Below are 17,326 nucleotides of genomic sequence, written 5' to 3'. Positions count from 1 at the left end.
TTGCAGCTGGTCCTCCCAGGTTCCAGCATAGCTCCCTCCCTCCCTACTAGCAGCCTACTGGTTTCCCCTGGCCGGGCAATAAATGCTTCCAGATGAGGCCTGGGACTTGGTCTGAGCAAATTCCAATCTTGCCTGCAAGTTCTCCAGGTACCTCCCAAGCCTCCAGGCCTCCGTTTTAGTGCCTGTTCTCTAGCCTGTGTTTACCTGCCTTCTTAGCCCTAGATTAGGGATGTGCAAAATGTGTCTACTTCATGCCTGTGTTACTTTCCTTTATATTACTCATCATTCAGTTCCATTTTGGTTCCACATTATTCTGTTAAAAAAACACCTCTTACCGATTAAACTAGTATTCTAATACATATTTAAATGTAAATTTTCTCTCATTTTGATAAGTTTAAAGTGCTGAGAACTATGCAGGAACATCTGGGAAGCGTGAAATTGGACAGATAGAGGAGTTTTGATTCACACGTTGGTCCAAGAGCTGCAAGATCAGGTCATTTCATGCAAAAACCATCCCTATGCTAGACCTGCTCACCAGCTTCCTCTAAGATCTGGTCCTTTTCTGGTGTGATTTTTAGTCTCTGCAGCCTGAATTGCTGGCACAATTTATCCTCGGCTTTAAGAAAAATACAAAGGCTTGGTTCATTTCTCTGTTCTAGTTCAGGCAGGTTTTGTTCAATTCCCTGGTCAAAACCTGAGTTTCAGTACACACACGCAAACAAGAGCGAACACTGGGAAGCTGGAGAAAACACAACAATAGATTGAGACTGACAGAATGGCAATCAGTGGGAAAAATGGATGTAAGCAAACTGGCAGCTGCACTATGGAGTCCAGGCATTTGTAATATTAATGTTTGCTTCAGTTTTAGGAAGCAGCTGGAATTATTCATGAAGGGACTGGTGCTAACAAACGAATAAATTTATCTTCCTTTAAATACAAGTCTAGATTTGAGAGCTCAAGTTGTACTACTGTGCACTGCCTGCCTCGGCTGGGTCATGGGGGGGCGGCTGGGGTGACAGACTGAATGGGCAGCGCCAGTGGAAGGGCCCCATTCCTTCCTTGGAGGTTTTCATGCAGAGGTTGGAGCTGCCAGGGCTTCTTTAGCTGTGGTTCCTGCATTGCAGGGGGGTTGGACTGGATGACCCTCAGGGTCCCTTCTACAATCCTATGATTCTGTGCAAAGTAGGAGCAAGGGGCATTGCAAAGGAAAAGTGGAAAGTGGGAAGGAGAGCTCAATCATCCCATATGTGCATCTGCTGCTTTTCTTCTCCAAGCCCTGCTTTCCACTCCGGCTCTGGAAATGCGTGTCCCAGTCAAGCAGAGGAAAGGAGGAAGAGGAAACTGGGAAATTGGGAAAGGGTTGAGCCTGGTTCTCCCACATGACCCTTCTCTCCTCCAATGTGCTTTCGCAGGTTGAAGTCAAGCACAGGGTTGTGAATTTCCTGTTCGCCAAAAGATCTCCTAGATCTCCTTCCGGCCATAACTGCCTCTTTTAGCAGAGACAGCGCTGAACATTCCCAATAATCCTAGCTTAGCCCCACCCAAACCAGATAATTGGCATTAAATATTTAGCAACACAGTCACAAAGTATTTTCCATCTCAAGTGAAACCCTCCCACTGACATGGTAATTTGAGGGATGTTTTATGCCTCATAATTGACAGTATATGCTCTAACAATGGTCGTAAACCAATTTGCCATTAGCAGCCCATTTGAGGGAAAATATTTAATGACAATTTGCATTTCCAAACACGCAGCAGAAGCCAGGAAAGCTAAATACTTCACAGATAATAATAGAAATACAGGATTTTAAATATTCAATTTTTTGCCAAGTAGTTCAATTCCAGCTGGCAGATCAGCTTTAATCCACTGACTAGAAAACTAGATAATGTCCTCTTTAAAGGGAAACTGCACTAAAAGTGACATCATGATTTATTGAAGAAATTTTAATCAATGTTTCTGTAGCAGCCCTAGATTACTGCTTACACATAATGGGATTTACTGTGTGCCTTGCCAGGGGCTAGGAGCGAACTGGGACTTTAAGCACACTAGGATTTAATTGGCTTTCAGTCCCAGACACAAACAAGTACCTATAGGTTGTTTATAGGGTAGCTGCAGGAAACACCAATTACAAATTTAATTGGGGCACTACTCTGGTTTCTTAGGAAAAAAAATCAGTGATGAAAACTGCTCCTTAAGTAACAATTAGGCAGGATAGACAAAATGACTCCTTGTTAACAAAAAAACAGGGTGACAAATTGCCATCAAAATAACATAATTAATCTCTTTTGGTAGCACTGGAAGACATTTTTTGATGCTTTTTTAAAAAAAGTATTTCTCTTCCCCCTGCAGTTTAATGGACCTCAACGAGAGCAAGGGGGTACATCTTGCTTCCGTGAAGCCATTATCATCCCTAAAGTTTCTACAAGATTTCTCCAAACTCAGGCAGTCTTTATTGGTTTAAATAACTGGCTCACCTACTAGTGTCTTGGGGAGGAAGAAAAATATTTTCAGTGAAAAGTCAATGATTAGTGGAATGTAAATTCTACTGGTTTCAGCAGGGAAACTGAGCGTGTACCTCTCTCATTCAGAGTGTGTACCTCTCTCATTCTCCTTAAAGCACTGTGGGCCACTTCACACATCATGGTGGCCCCCAAGCAACCATCAAGAGAACCTGGCCAGCTAGGTGTTCCAACCTTGTGCCAGAGGTTGGCGGGGCTCCATAGGTTTTATTTTGCCATTCAGACTCAGGGCTACCTACCTTTTGAGGGTACTTTCCTTCAACATATAAACTGTAAATTGATCTTCTGAAGCTTTGAGAAAACCCTTCAGCATCCCCTGTGATAAGAGCTGGTTGGATTATGGGATGGAGGTGGGAAGGGGCAAGAGCTGTGAGACCAACTCTGGGCTGTGCTCCCTATAACCTGCTCAACCTGTACAGCTATAAGTAGAGAGTTACAAATATGCCACAAGTCTTCATATTTGCAAACGAAGTCCATTGTTGCCTCTTTGAAGAAAGCAGAGCCTGCAAAGCTGACCTATGCTTCCCGCTGCTCAGAGGACAAGGAACATGAAACAAGGCTATTCCCAGCAGCCTTTTTGCCAACCTTTGTTAGCTCCAGCTTCAATTTAGTTTACATTATCACAAAAGAAATCATAGACAATCCCACGAGAGCTTAAATTTCACTCACTATCCATTTGCTGGAGCAAGAATTGTTAGCTGCGAGGAAGTTTGAAATGAGATAAGGCCCAAACACGACTTTTTAAAAAGGAGGAGGAGCCGATACCACTTCAAAGAACTGATTGCAGGAATACTTATGAAGTGAAAAAGTAACATTAAATAAATACATGTTCTGTTTTGCAGCTGCCTGTGTTCCAAGGAGCCAGCATATGACTTACATTGGTCCCTCCCCAGGGACCAGGCAGCCTGCGTGTGTCTCTGGCTGCAGAGGGAGGTGCAGAGCTCACTCTCACCTGGTGCAAATAGATGCTGTGCCCCTCAGACTCCTTTCCATGGAATCTCCAGCCCCACAGGGCCAGGGGGCTCTAGTAAGCCCTGTAGATATAGGCAGCACAGATAGATTGTGTCCTCATCTATTTGGGTGGTCTGTGCAGAATGCTTCAATGACTACTTTGTTAATCTCTTGTTGAATATTGAATGTTTCTGGCGTCTAACTTTTTATTGAATCCTTTCCCTCTCTATGAGTTCAACAATGCTATACCTCCTTGGGGCTTTTGTCAGAAATAAGTAGCATTTTGGGTCCGAATTTTTTGCCAGAAATTTTCAACAATTTACAAGGAGAAGTGTCTGAATGAAATAAATGTATCTGAATTTCTCATATATTTTGTCTCACTGGGGTTTTCATTCCCCTACTCCAGACCTCTGGTATTGATTAGCAGAGCCTTGCAAAATATCTGCTTCAAACACTTCTTTGCAGGAATGGCTGGCCAGGCATATCTCTCAAAGGGACCCATGCAACTGTTCACAAGAGGTGCGTCTAGGTGCATATTTCTCTACGGCTTGGTAACTCCCCCCCCATAACTGGCCTCAGGTAATATTCTTGACAAACTGTTGCCTGGGAGTGTGTTTGGGGAGGGGGAGTCTTAACCCTCTCCCCACTTTTTCTGAGTCCTGGAATGTTTGGAGCAGAGTCCTGGCTCAGGGGCAGAGACAGGCTTTCCATTCAGAAGCTCCCAGTTCAGTCCCCAACATCTCCTGGTAGATTTGGGAGGGGCTTCTGTCTGAAATCCTGGAGGGGCGCTGCCAGTCAGTGTAGACAATACTGAGCTACAAAGAACAATAGTCTGACCCACGAGACGGGCAGCTTCCTAGGTTGCTTTGGGGAAAGAGGCAGGAGAGCCTTTCTTCAATGACAAACATAAACCTCAACTCTTAAAGGAAATGGAAACACAGTCCTCCCTCTGCCACAAGCCCAGAGCAACTTTGCAGAACACACATGCACAACCACTCTTCCTTCCTTCCTTCCTTCCTTCCTTCCTTCCTTCCTTCCTTCCTTCCTTTCTTTGTCCCCTGTGTGTTCTGAAGATTTTCTCCTCACTCCTTTATACCTTGGAGATTCCCTGCAGAGGGTTGGACTGGATGACTCTCAGGATCCCTTCTACAATTCTATAATTCTATGACTCTCTTGTGAATGACTGCTGCCCTTTAGACTACAAGAGCACCCGCGATCTCCTTTGCAGTTACATATCCTAGGCAATAGGCCATTCCAGAGCTATCTTGAGGCCTCCCCAGTCGAGTCTTAACTGCCTTCACACTTTGTGGTCCCTTCCAACTCTATAATTCTGTGACTGTGACTCACAGCAAAGGCCTGTAGCTTTTACGGAGAGAAGCTGCCATACTATTAAACATTTTTTTCTGACCATCTGGAAATCCATTGTGAGATTGCCCCTCTGCTACAAGGTTTTTCATGAGGCAGCTGCACTTCATACATCCCAGAGCATAATAACATCATAAGAGCCATTCTGGATCAGATCAAAGCCCATCTAGTCCAGCTTTTGTTTGCAGAGTGGCCAACCAAACGTCTGTGGAAAGCCAAGCGGGATATGAGAGCAACTGCACTTACAGCAGGGAACGGGGAAATCCTAGACTTAGTGTAATGGTTATAGGGGTTGCTCGTGCGTAAGTTGCCGCCACTCCTGGCTAGGTTGCCTGGTTAAACCTTTTCTGTCTGGACAGCCCTTCACTTCGTGGCTGTTTCAGTCGCTGGCAGAATCCGTCAGTGGGCATTTCTTGAACTTCCTCCAGCAAAGAAGTTCTTTGACGCTAAGTCTACGCCTACTTTCCCTGCGTGGAAGTCTTCTGCGCAGGGTGGGTGTGGGCAGCGGAGGACCTGTGCTCTCCCCGCTGGTCTCCGGCGAGGAGTCCTGGAGCCCCCTCGCCGATTCCCCCATCTGCCCCCCTTCACCCCTGGTGTTACGCTGATTTCCTTCCCCAGCAGATGGGCTGCCTCTCTCCCTGCTGGGCCCCTCTCCAGCATCGCTCTGGAGCCTTGCCTCTGCCTCTGGCTCCGATGGCAGTTCCCTGACATCCACCTCCCCCCCAGGATCCCCTCCACCCCCGGCCCGACGTTCTGATCCAACTTCGTCCCTTTCCTCGGCCGACGATGCGGGGAATCCCCGGAAGGAGCTGTCGCCATCCTCTGAGGATTCAAAACCCGCTTCCCACCCGCTCCGATCTCTTCCCGCGGGGTGGGCCTCCCAGTCTGATTCTTCTCCCTCTGACGCCTCCCCTCCCTCCTCTTCGGAGGCAGGAAAACCCACAAAGTCCTCTTCGTCGTCTGTGGTTCCAAATTCTTCCTCCCAGAATCTCGCTAGTGGTTTTGGTTTATCTGGGAACAGGCTGTGGAACTCTTCCACTAGATACCCGTCATTGATTGCCTCCGCGGGAACCCACGTGTCTTTGGACCGGGGTTCACCCTCCCAAGCGACCAAGTACTCTACTTTGCGCCCCCGCCACCTGGAATTGAGTATTTCCGTGGTTTGGTTGTGGTGTTCCCTCTCCTCTACTTGCGGGTGTGTGGTGACTTCTCCCTCCCGTCCCGGGAATTCCCGCCCCTCCCTGTACAGAGAGAGTAGGGACCTATGGAACACCGGGTGTAACTTCATGCTGTCAGGCAGCTTGAGCCTAAATGCCACGGGGTTCACCTGCTGTGTTACCTCAAAAGGTCCCAGCCGCCTCGGCTGCAACTTCTTGCACCCTCCCTTAAAGGGTAACCCTTGGGTGGACAACCACACTCGGTCTCCCACCCGTATGGCCTCCCCCTCCCGACGGTGTTTGTCTGCCTGCCTCTTGTAAACTTCCTTGGCCCTCTCCAAATTCATCTGGAGTTGCTGGTGCAAGGCCTCCATTTCTTCCACAAACTGCTCTGCTGCAGGTACGCTCCCCCCTTCCTCCCCCCTCCCCGGGAAGGCCCTGGGGTGACACCCATAATTGGCCATGAACGGGCTCATTCCCGTGGACACATGTTCAGCGTTACTGTACGCAAATTCAGCCAGTGCTAGTTTCTCTACTCAATCGTTCTGTCTCTCGCTGACGTAGCAGCGTAGGTATTGCTGGAGTATACTGTTCGCTCTTTCTGCTTGCCCGTTGGTTTCCGGGTGTCTCGCTGTCGAGAAGCCCACCTCGACCTGCAGCAAGCTCATGAGCTTCCTCCAGAACTGGGAAGTAAATTGTTTCCCGCGATCTGAGATGACCCTCGAGGGATCCCCATGCAGCCTGAAGATGTGATCCACAAACAACCTGGCTGTTTCCTCTGCCATCACCGCATGTGAGCAAGCTATGAAATGGCACATTTTTGTCAGTAGATCGACTACTACCATGACTGCTGTCTTCCCCCTTGACTTGGGCAAATCTGTCATAAAATCGATGGACACCACCTCCCAGGGTCTTCCCGGTGTGGGTAAGGGTTCCAGTAACCCTGCAGGGGCAGCCCTCTCCCCCTTTGCCCTCTGGCAGCGGTCACACCCCCGTACGTACTCCCGTACATCTTCCCTTACCCTTGGCCACCAGAACTGCCTGGTGACAAGCAGCATGGTTTTGTGCTGTCCAAAGTGCCCCGCTGTTGGGTTGTCGTGGAGTTGTTTGAGTACCTTTCACCTCAAGGTCTCCCCCGGTACGTGCAGCGCCCCTTTATAGTACAGTAGCCCTTCCTTTTCCTCAAACCCTCCATGGTTTCCCCTTCCGTCCCGGAGTTCCCTGATTTTAGTTTGAGCGAACTCGTCGTTTCTAGTAAGCCTGGCTAGTTCTCGTTTCCCAACCAACGCTCCCCCCCACACCCATCGGTTCTCGGGGAACACGTGTCGGACCTCCGGCGGTCCCTCTCCTTCCATGTACTCCGGCTTCCGGGAGAGAGCATCTGCTCTTACGTTTTCCTCTCCCGGCACGTACCGGATCTTGAAGGAAAACTTGGAGAACTCCTGTGCCCATCGAATCTGTCTCTGGTTGAGTACTCGCACAGTCCTCCAGTATTCCAAGTTCTTGTGATCCGTACAAACCTGGATCTTGTGCTGTGCCCCTATTAACAGATGTCTCCATCGGCAAAACGCTACATAGATTGCAAGCAGTTCGCGGTCATACACTGTGTAGTTTTGCTCTGACTTGCTCAGCTTCCTCGAGAAAAAGGCACACGGCCTCCAGCCCTGCTGGGCCCCTGGCTGCAAAAGTACCGCTCCGATGGCTCGGTCTGACGTGTCGGTCTCCAGCCTCATGGGCTTCTCCAGATCCACGTGCAGGAGCTGCTCTTCCGAAGCGAACGCCTTCTTCAGTCTTTCAAAGGATTGCTGGGCACTTTCTGTCCAGGCAAACTTCTTTTTGCTACTGAGACAATCTGTGATGGGTGCTGTCAAGTGGGCGAAGTTCTTGATGAACTTCCTGTAGAAGTTGCTGAACCCTAGGAACCTCTGCACATCCTTCTGGGTTTTGGGGGCCTTCCATTCCAGCACCGCCTGCACCTTGCTTGGGTCCATAGCTAGGCCCTTGTCTGACAACTTGTACCCCAGAAACTCGACCTCTCTTGTGTGAAACTGGCATTTTTCCAGCTTGACCCACAACTGGTGCTTCTGCAGTCTCTTTAGCACTTCCCTGATGTCTCTGACATGTTGCTTCTCATTGTCAGAATAGATTAAGACGTCGTCCAAAAAGGCTACGCAGTTCTTGTACAGCAAGGACCCCAACACGTGGTGCATGAATGCTTGAAAGCAGGCGGAGCCCGACTGTAATCCAAATGGCATAACTAAGTACTCAAAGGCCCCCAGGGGGGTGAACATGGTGGTTTCCCATTCATCGCCCTCCCTCATCCTAATCAAATTGTATGCTCCCCTGAGGTCCAGCTTGGTAAAAAAATTTCCCTGCCTCACCCGTGTTAAAATGTCATCAATCCTGGGCATTGGGAAGGTCACGGGTTCTGATACAAGGTTCAAGGCCCTGTAATCTACTACTAATCTGGGCTGATTAGTATCCTTTTTGTCCACAAAGAACACCGGACTGCCCCCCACCGCCTTTGATTCTCTTATGAACCCTCTCTTCAGGTTCTTGTCAATAAATTGCCGCAACTCCTGCATCTCCCGGTCAGACATGGCATACAGCTTACCCACCGGCAGCTGAGCCCCTGGGAGTAAGTTGATTTGGCAGTCAAAGGGCCTATGGGGGGGTAGTCTATCTGCCTCCTTCTCGCTGAAGACCTCTTTCAGGTCAGCATATTGTGGTGGCACCTCCCCTTTTGGCTCCACAGCCATCCCAGCCACCCTGGCCACTGTCATCCTTGGGTTCTCCCCCCCAGACAGTGTTCCAAGCAGTAAGCTGACCCAAAGGTGACCGACCGCTGATGCCATGACACTACTGGATCATGCAATGCCAGCCAGCTCATTCCCAGTTTTATTGGGGGTCCTGCTAGTGTGGCTACGTAAAAGGCAATGGTCTCCGTGTGCCTGGAAACCCTTATTCTCATTGGTGGGGTCTGGTGTCTCACTTCACCTCCCAGAAGTTCCCTGCCATCGATGACGGTCACTTGCAAGGGAAAATCCAGGGGCAGCAGGTGGAGTTGGTGCTCTAGAGCGAAGTCCCTGCTGAAGAAATTGCAGGAGCTGCCTGAAAGTGTAGGAGATACTGCCAGAGAAGGAACAGGCTGACAGTGAACAAGGAAGATTCTCGAAATTTAGATCTTTCACTATTTTTTAATTTGAAAATCAAAATGGGAGAAGAATGAAACGCAGGCCTGGATGGAACCATTTCGCGGACTGTTCTCTCTGCATTTTATTCCCCTGAGCACTGGGCGTGGGGGGGGGGAGGCATAAGCTGACAATAAGGAGGCACATAAAAGCTCTCACATCTAAATGTTCAAACATTTTCTGTTGTGCTTAATGGTCTCATTTTTCCTCCAAAACTCTTTTGTTTTATGCACATAATTGCCAAAGCAACAAAAGGCAACACAGTTCTCAAGAGGCCTTGTAGGGGAGAAGCTTGCTTCTTTAAAACGCTCAATTCCTGGAAAAAGGAAAGGGAATTAAAGGTATGTATGTATTGGGGGGGGGGGAGAGATGTCCAAGGTAATGGACACTTAAACCAAGATATATTGCACGTGTCCTACCAAACTACGCAGATACACAATCTGTGCAGATGCACACATCTTTTCATAACTCAAAGAACTGAATGCACATTGTCTTTTCCCCTTTTCCTTGTTTAAAGTCCCTTAAGACTATCTCTGAATCTTCTGGGAAGAAAGCATCCTGAACACAACAAAAGACAAAGACAGTGAAAGCACTCAACATGATATACTCACAGGCATAGGAATACAGCATTCCCTTCTGGCTCAGTTCTGCGCACCGCAGCTGGAAAGGCCGTGACAATGCCTTCTGATATATAATTCCCCCATTTCCAAATATTAATTACTGGACATTTCACAGCCATCAGGTCTAGCATAGGCAAAAACTAGTTTAAAAGATTGAAAATGCAATCTCAATCCTGAAGAGAGTGAAGTCACAGAGGCACCTCAAGAGATAATGAGCACGGCATTCCAAGGGTTTAATTCAAACAAAGGCTGGGGCTAAAGACTGCTGTGATGCCCCACTCTTGCCCTGCAATGCTGTCCTTGAATCCAGTCTGACAGCAATGATGGTGGCATGGGAAGCAGGTCCAGGGGCTGCTGCTGCTGCTTCATTCGCTCCTTCATTCTAACTGCCTAGTCAACAAAACACCTGGGGATTTTCTAGTCTAGGAAGCAAAAGAAAAGCACTCTGCATGATTTCAGAGGCACTCTCTTGCAGCCACCATGTACAAAAGAATTTTTTTTAAAGGTACAGCTAATGTATTACAAAATTGAAGATTGAAGTCCAGTGGTGTAGCCTAAGTTGCTGCTGCCTGGGGTGGGGGAAGTGTTGCACCCCCCTGTGGACCTGGCAGCCTGGTGGTACTGGGCCATAACATGAGGAAGGTGTCTCCACAGCTCCCTCGCACCCCAGAGCCCAGCGGAGGAGAGGCATGGTGATGCTGCTGCCACCTCTCCCACCGCCAGGTCAGGCCTGACCCGGGAGTGGATCTGTGGTCTGGTGGCGCTAGGATGCACACCAGAGCCCAGCAGAGGAGGGCGCGATGGGGTGGCACCGCCACCCTCCCCATCCCTCTTGGCCAGCCGAGGGGTGGGGCACACATGGACATCCTTCACCAGCCATGAGGAGAAGGAGGTGCTGCCGCTACAAAGCTACAAAGTCCTGGCCCAGGCGCAGCTTCTCTCCCTTCTCTCCAGCCTCAATGAGGGAGCCTTTTGTTGGGGTGCCTTGGTGTGCCACCTGAAAAAATGTGCCCAGGATGATGCCCCCCTCCCCGCCCATGCCTGCACTATGTCACTGTCTAAGACTACCCGCTACTTCATATTCTACCCTCTTTGCTGTCTCTCCCACTATTAAAATTTAGCTATATACTGCTGGGGGTTTGCTTTCCTTGCTTGCCTGATTCCATCAAGTGCCATGCACACTACAGGGCCACATCTGGCCTGCACATCTCATGACCCAGCTAGTTGAAAACAGCCTGCACTCAAGCTGTGTGCTGTGGCTGGCCAGATATTTCACAACTGCCTTAGATAGATAGATAGATAGATAGATAGATAGATAGTTTATTACGGCCATAGGCCTATATTCAATACATCATACAGCAAAACAGGTATAACAAGATAAAATTAATAAATTAAATTACATTTAAATCAAGTACATCTCAAACCGTAAGTTTCTAAATTCCATTAAAATAAGAACAATATAGCGCTTAAAATATCAAATTATCAATATAAATCAATATTATTTAGGCAAAATCAATAATCATAGAGTAATCCATTTTTCTTTTTATAGGCTAATACTGTTATCAGAAATCTGGCAACAGAAAGGGACCTACTTGGATCAGAATCTTGCAATAAATGTATTAGCTGTGTTTCCAGGGAGCCACCTGAGATTTCCAATAAGAAAGGGGACAAAAATCTGATCCGAGAAACTGAATGTAGTGAACAACAGAATAGTATATGTTGTAAAGATTCTATAGATCTATTATCACATACACACACCGCTGAGATCCGACCATTGGAAAATCTATTATTCAAGACATTGGAAGGAAAGGCATTAAATCTTGCTTTAATAAAGGCATATCTGTGGGCCGCTACAGACAAAGAAGTCAAATAAGATGGTATCTGCTGTGAGGGCACTATGCCAAGATTTAATGGTGAGCAAGTGCCACTACCTAAAATGGTGTTTTGTTGTAGGTCAATCTCCTCAAGTTTTTGAGTGAGGGTTTTTTTTTGCTGTGGCTAGGTCCAATTCCAATAATTCTGATGGAGACAATCCATAGGTCACTACTTTAGAATGGATCTCTTTTGTCCCTAGGACAGGAAAATTATCTCTCCAGAGGCATTGGATCAAATACAGATTTGGGAGCCTATGCCTTAAGGACAACCAGTAACAAAGTCTGCGCCTCCAAAGAGTATTTTCTAAAGATGTAGTTTTTAATTCTAAGCGAATAGCTGCGTTACTAACGCACTGAGGAAGTTTTAGCAGTCGTCTTAGAAATTGATTTTGAATTACCTCCAAGGGCATCAAGTTTACTGCGGTCCCCCATAAAGGAACAGCATATGCCAATGTTGCAATTACTTTGGCTTTGAATACTTTCAAGGCAGATGGAACATGAAGAGCCCCGTCCAAAAAGAAAAAGCGCAAAAGCGCAAAGGATAGGGCCTTGGCCTTGTTTAAGATATGTGCAATATGCGCCTTCCAACCCAGATTATATTGGAGAAAAACTCCCAGGTATTGAAATTTATAGACCTGTTCAATAGGTTTTCCATCTAATTGCCACTTATAGGATTTCCGACTTTTTGAGAAAATTAGTACTTTTGATTTAGATTTATTTCTAGTGAGGGAATTTGTTTTACAATATGAAACAAAGAATTTTAATGCTCTCCTGAGGCCAATTCTTGAGAAGGATAAAATCACAGCATCATCAGCATAGAGTAATAATGGGCAACGATAGTTTGCGAGACGGGGGGCATGGATGATTTCCTGAGATTCAGCCAATGGTATCCTCATGTCACTAATGAATAAATTGAAAAGAAAAGGAGCTAGGATACATCCTTGCCGGACTCCTCTGTTGATGGGCACAGAGTTTGTGAGATGGCTGGCTGGGGTTATTCTCACCCTAGCAGCTGACCCCTCATGCAGCTGGATTATTAACCATAAAAGTCTTCTATCAATTCCCCATCGGGCCAACTTTTCCCAGAGTAACCTTCTGGGGATGCTGTCAAATGCAGCCTTAAGGTCGATAAAAGCCGCACAAAGTTGGCCTCGGTTTGAAGAGGAATATTTCCGGGCTAGATGGTGCAAGACTAAAACATGGTCCGTAGTTGACTGGTTCGGTCTGAATCCTGCTTGCTCGGGGCCTATCAGTTTCTTTTCTTCAGCCCATTGGGTAAGTCTATTCAGCAGAAAACGTGTGTATATCTTTCCAACTATTGACAGTAAACTAATATTCCTATAATTCTCCGGATCGTCTGGGGAGCCTTTTTTGTATATTGGAATTATAATAGCGTCCTTCCATATTTTTGGCACCCTTCCAGTTGCATTAATAGCATCGAAAGTAACAGCCAGGATTTTTGCCCACCAGTCGGAATGTAGTTTTATGGCTTCCGCTGGAACCAAATCTGACCCAGGGGCTTTGCCGATTTTAAGTTTAGAGATTAAATTCAAGATTTCATCGGGGTCAGTAGGAGGCCAGATGGGGAGATGATCAAATACATCATCAAGAGCGTTGGTATTGGAATCTGGTGACGCAAAATATTTCCTTAAAAAGGATTCCCAGACTGGGGCAGGAATTATTGTTAAGGGGTATCTCCTTGATCTTCTATTAACCAATTGCCAAAATTGCCGTGAGCTACATGAACTAGAGGCGACTATAAGCGCCTGCCAGCGATTTTGTTGCCACTCTTGCTTAGCCATTCTCTGGGCTTGCTTATATGCTGTTTTTGCTTGTTGGTAATTCCTAGGTAATACTAAAGCACCAGAAGATTTATATTCATTATAAATGGCACAGAGATGTCGTCTAGCTTGTTTGCATTTTAAGTTAAACCAAGGGGCACCGGTCTTAAAATGGGCCCGATTTACTTGGATGGCTGGTACTGTAAAAAAGGACATAAGATCTTCTGTCTTAGATTTGCTCTCTCAGACAAACAGCAAAAAAGTTTATTGAGCTTCCAGTGAACCTCCAGTCATAATTGGTCTGCGGCTATCAAGATGTTCAGGCTTGTGTTATATAGAGAGACAGACAGTGATACAGACTGAAATCCAGCTGAACTTAAGCAGTGAAGCAGATTCCCTCCTATTTATAGCTTTGGATGCACATCCGGATATGGCCCTGAAGTACTGAAGAAAAAGCATCCGGGACATGGACAAGCAGAGGCTGAGAGGGGGCTGCTTGAACAGAACAAAGCATCATATCTGCCTCAAACTTTGCATGTTCCACGGCTGAGTTCTAAAGCAGAAAACAGATTCCAAGGCTCAAGCCTTGGCTCGGAAAAAGCCCCACAAAAAAAGAGTTAAGTATTTTCTGTTGGTTTCGAACAGAATTCCATATGATCACTCTTAGACTCAATCAGCTCCCAAGCATTTAATGCAGGCAGAGAAACTCACAATTCACCACACACACACAAAATCTACAAGGAATATTCACAAACAGTGGTGTGAGAGCATTGCATTTTTGAAAAGGTAACTTTCCAAAAAGATGTTGCTTTATGTATGCTACATAGACACTGCAATACTGCACTCCAAACACAGAGGCTTGTTTCTGAAATCCTGCTGGGGGAAGCTTGTAGTATTTTAGATGTGACATTTATGCAACTTTCTTGGGAATAGGTTTCAAAGAGTAAAAATCATGGCATGTGTGACCAGACTTCTAAAAATACACACTGCAAATCCAAATGAGTTTATTCTTGATGAGTCAAATTACCTTTGGGAGACTAAATTAAAAGAAATGTAAACAATTCCCCCAGTTTTGCCCTGACTCTTCATCCAATGGGCCTTTGGAAGAGTTTCAAAAGGCTATCAATGTAGCTATTAGCCTCCTATGCTCTTTTTGTTTTGGGCCTCTCCTCTGCTTCTGACTTCATATGCTTCATAGAACATACATGAATTAAAGCACATTAAACAAATTATCCATAGCTTGCAGCACTTCCAACCATCCACTTTCACACATCGGTTTGTATAAATCATTTAAAGTTTCAGGTTGCTCAATACAAAATTACTGGCTTTACCTGTTTTCATTCATGTGCAAGTATCTACGCCCCAATCCAAGGGAAGCCACATGATGCCTCCAGGTGAGACTGAAGAACAGCTCCCCAAACCACAGGCCAGGCTACCACCCGGGCACCTTCCCATTAAGAGGGGCAGGCTATTCTCCAGTTAGTCCGGTATATTCCCTAAGTGCTTGACTTCCTATGGGAAGATTTGATTTCAACAATTTATAGCTGCCTGTCATTTGACAATATTTGTTAGAAAACATGAAACATTTCATAGCTGACAAACAATGCTATTTAATATTTGGTGGGATTTGATATATGACACGCAGTTATATTTGTATTTCACAGTAAACATCTCATGAAATGCCAAGGTCTAAAGCACTGAGTTTTGAAGTAAAACATTAAAGCCTTGGGTGGCAAATTTCAAATATCTGCAAATATTAATTTCAACTCAATAGAGAACATTTTATACCCAACATGTATGCCCTGTGAAATGGGAAAGGCTATACATTAATAAATATTCATTTCTTCAGTTTGTTTTCTTTTTGTCACGGGTTGTTCTTTCTGAGCAGATGGGCTCTTCATCAATAGCAATACACTTTACCTCCAGAAACCTCCACTGACTTCCAGAGAGAGGGGCAGAAGGGAAATGACAGATACTCAGAACTCTTTATTGAAGTCTACAGTGCTTTGGGAAAGGCTGCCTTCAGGAAGGAGACGGGGAACCTGGATGGCCAGGCGAATGGAGAACAAAGGCTCTGCTTGTCCATGGATCCTTCTTAATATGCCCATATTTATGTATGACAAGCGCCGGCCGTGGAGGAGCCTCTTCATTATCCTCATTGCCAGAAGAGGACATGTTTTTCAGAGCAGTGAGCCATGCCTATTGAGAGTATTTGAGCCTATCCTTAATGAAGTGTATATTAGCTTTTTGTAAGACTATTTAAACACTAATTTCCATATGTGTTTTTAATACTTCTATGGATGAAAGATAATGAAATGAAATGAAGCAAAATGTAATGAAATGAGAGTAACCTTGAAATGTGTTTTTTTTATTATTATTTTGTGATACAGGCAGAGGCATCTTTATATCAATGTCATCTGTCAGTCTACTGGGATGGAAACATTTCCCGTCCCTCCCTTTTTTCTTTTAAATCCAAACAGAAATATAGGCATTTAAAACAATCAATATGAACGATTGGGATCTGGTCACACTTCGCAGAGCATACAAGCTCTAGAGGAATAAAGGACCTAAAGCCAATCTCCCTCATCTACAGGACCTACTAGATACCTCCCTCCGTGGGGCTGTCCATGGCCTGGGGGTCCCAGCTTTCAGGGATGTTTCCTATATCATCTTTGTGGCGCAGCTGTAGATCCTTCCACTCATGTGCTTATGGAGCACACGCACACACACACACACACACCCCCTTTCAAGAGGCCATGGATTACCCAGGAAGTTCCTGACAGGACCTGCTTGGGGGTTTTGCACTCTCCACTGGTTGCATAAATCTTTCGGCTAAGTAGGGAAAGACAAATAAATATATTTCTGGTCTATGTCACTTTTTCATCCCTTTTTCACAACCAGTTTTTTAGATCTGTTTAGATCTGCATAACAACACATATTTAAAAATGCATTTTCTCGCAAAACACACATTTCTAAACATATTTGGACACTTTTTTTGAGCAGAGAACTGTAACAGAGGAAGTGTGAAATTGGATAGATGACTAAATTCTGATCTGCACATTAGTCTGGAAGGTGCAAATAGGTCAGTTCCTATTGGAATGTGCAAATGTTGAATTCCTTGAGCCAATGCTGCAGCACTGCTCTGAGAGGGCTCCTTTAGGACTTGCCTGGGCACTTCATTGCTCCAAGGCTGGGAAGCTGTTCACTTTTGAAAGGGCCTCAAAGACAGTGGATTTTCAAACAAGTTCAGTTTACATACAAAAGAGCTCAACCTTGTTCAATGTGAATTTCAAAACTGATGAATATTCAGCTCAGATGAGTCTACTCTGAAAAGGCAACTTAAGGTAGTGTATCTCTACTGGACAAAAGGATGTGCATGCATTGCTAACTCACACCTTAAGTGGGGCACTGTTTGACAGGAGTTTCCTAACAGTAAAATCAAAACCATTTTAAGAATAAAACCATTTATGGTGATGTGATTTGCATTGTGCACAAGGAAAGACCTTGAAAGCAAAATATTCCCCTTTCAAAAACACGCTTCTTAGAACATATAGTAAAAATCTTTACCTCCAAACAGATATTTCTCTCCTGTCAAAACTTTCAGAGGGCTGTTACTTCGAACGGAAGAGGCTTCATCACCGTCTATGGTGAGCACTGCAAAATTTTCCTTTGCTAAGAACCGAACCTCATGCCACTGCCCGTCATTGAGTCCGGCCCCTGCAAGTGGGAGAAAGAGACAGCTTGCTTCAGTTTGGTTATCTTTCCATTTCCTAATCTGTCTTGAATCCCCTGGGACAGTGGGATAGGGTTAGCTGTAGAATATTGTCAGACAAGTTGTATAAGAAGTAATTTATCAGCCAACATTTG

General features: G+C 45.7%; 1 protein-coding gene across 1 annotated transcript in view; it reads right to left on the bottom strand.

The window, feature by feature from the left end:
* Positions 1 to 17,326, bottom strand: part of CNTNAP2 (contactin associated protein 2) — a 971,924-nt gene that overhangs the window by 370,056 nt on the left and 584,542 nt on the right. The window contains exon 9 of the mRNA XM_053359792.1: positions 17,027 to 17,176. Coding sequence (XP_053215767.1) covers positions 17,027 to 17,176 — 150 coding nt within the window. The remainder of the gene's footprint in view (positions 1 to 17,026; positions 17,177 to 17,326) is intronic.

The sequence above is a fragment of the Podarcis raffonei genome, chromosome 12 (genome assembly GCF_027172205.1).
Source record: "Podarcis raffonei isolate rPodRaf1 chromosome 12, rPodRaf1.pri, whole genome shotgun sequence".
NCBI classification, from domain to species: domain Eukaryota; kingdom Metazoa; phylum Chordata; class Lepidosauria; order Squamata; family Lacertidae; genus Podarcis; species Podarcis raffonei.
The sequence above is the reverse complement of the archived record's forward strand: the minus strand, read 5'-3'. Positions and strand labels throughout refer to the sequence as shown.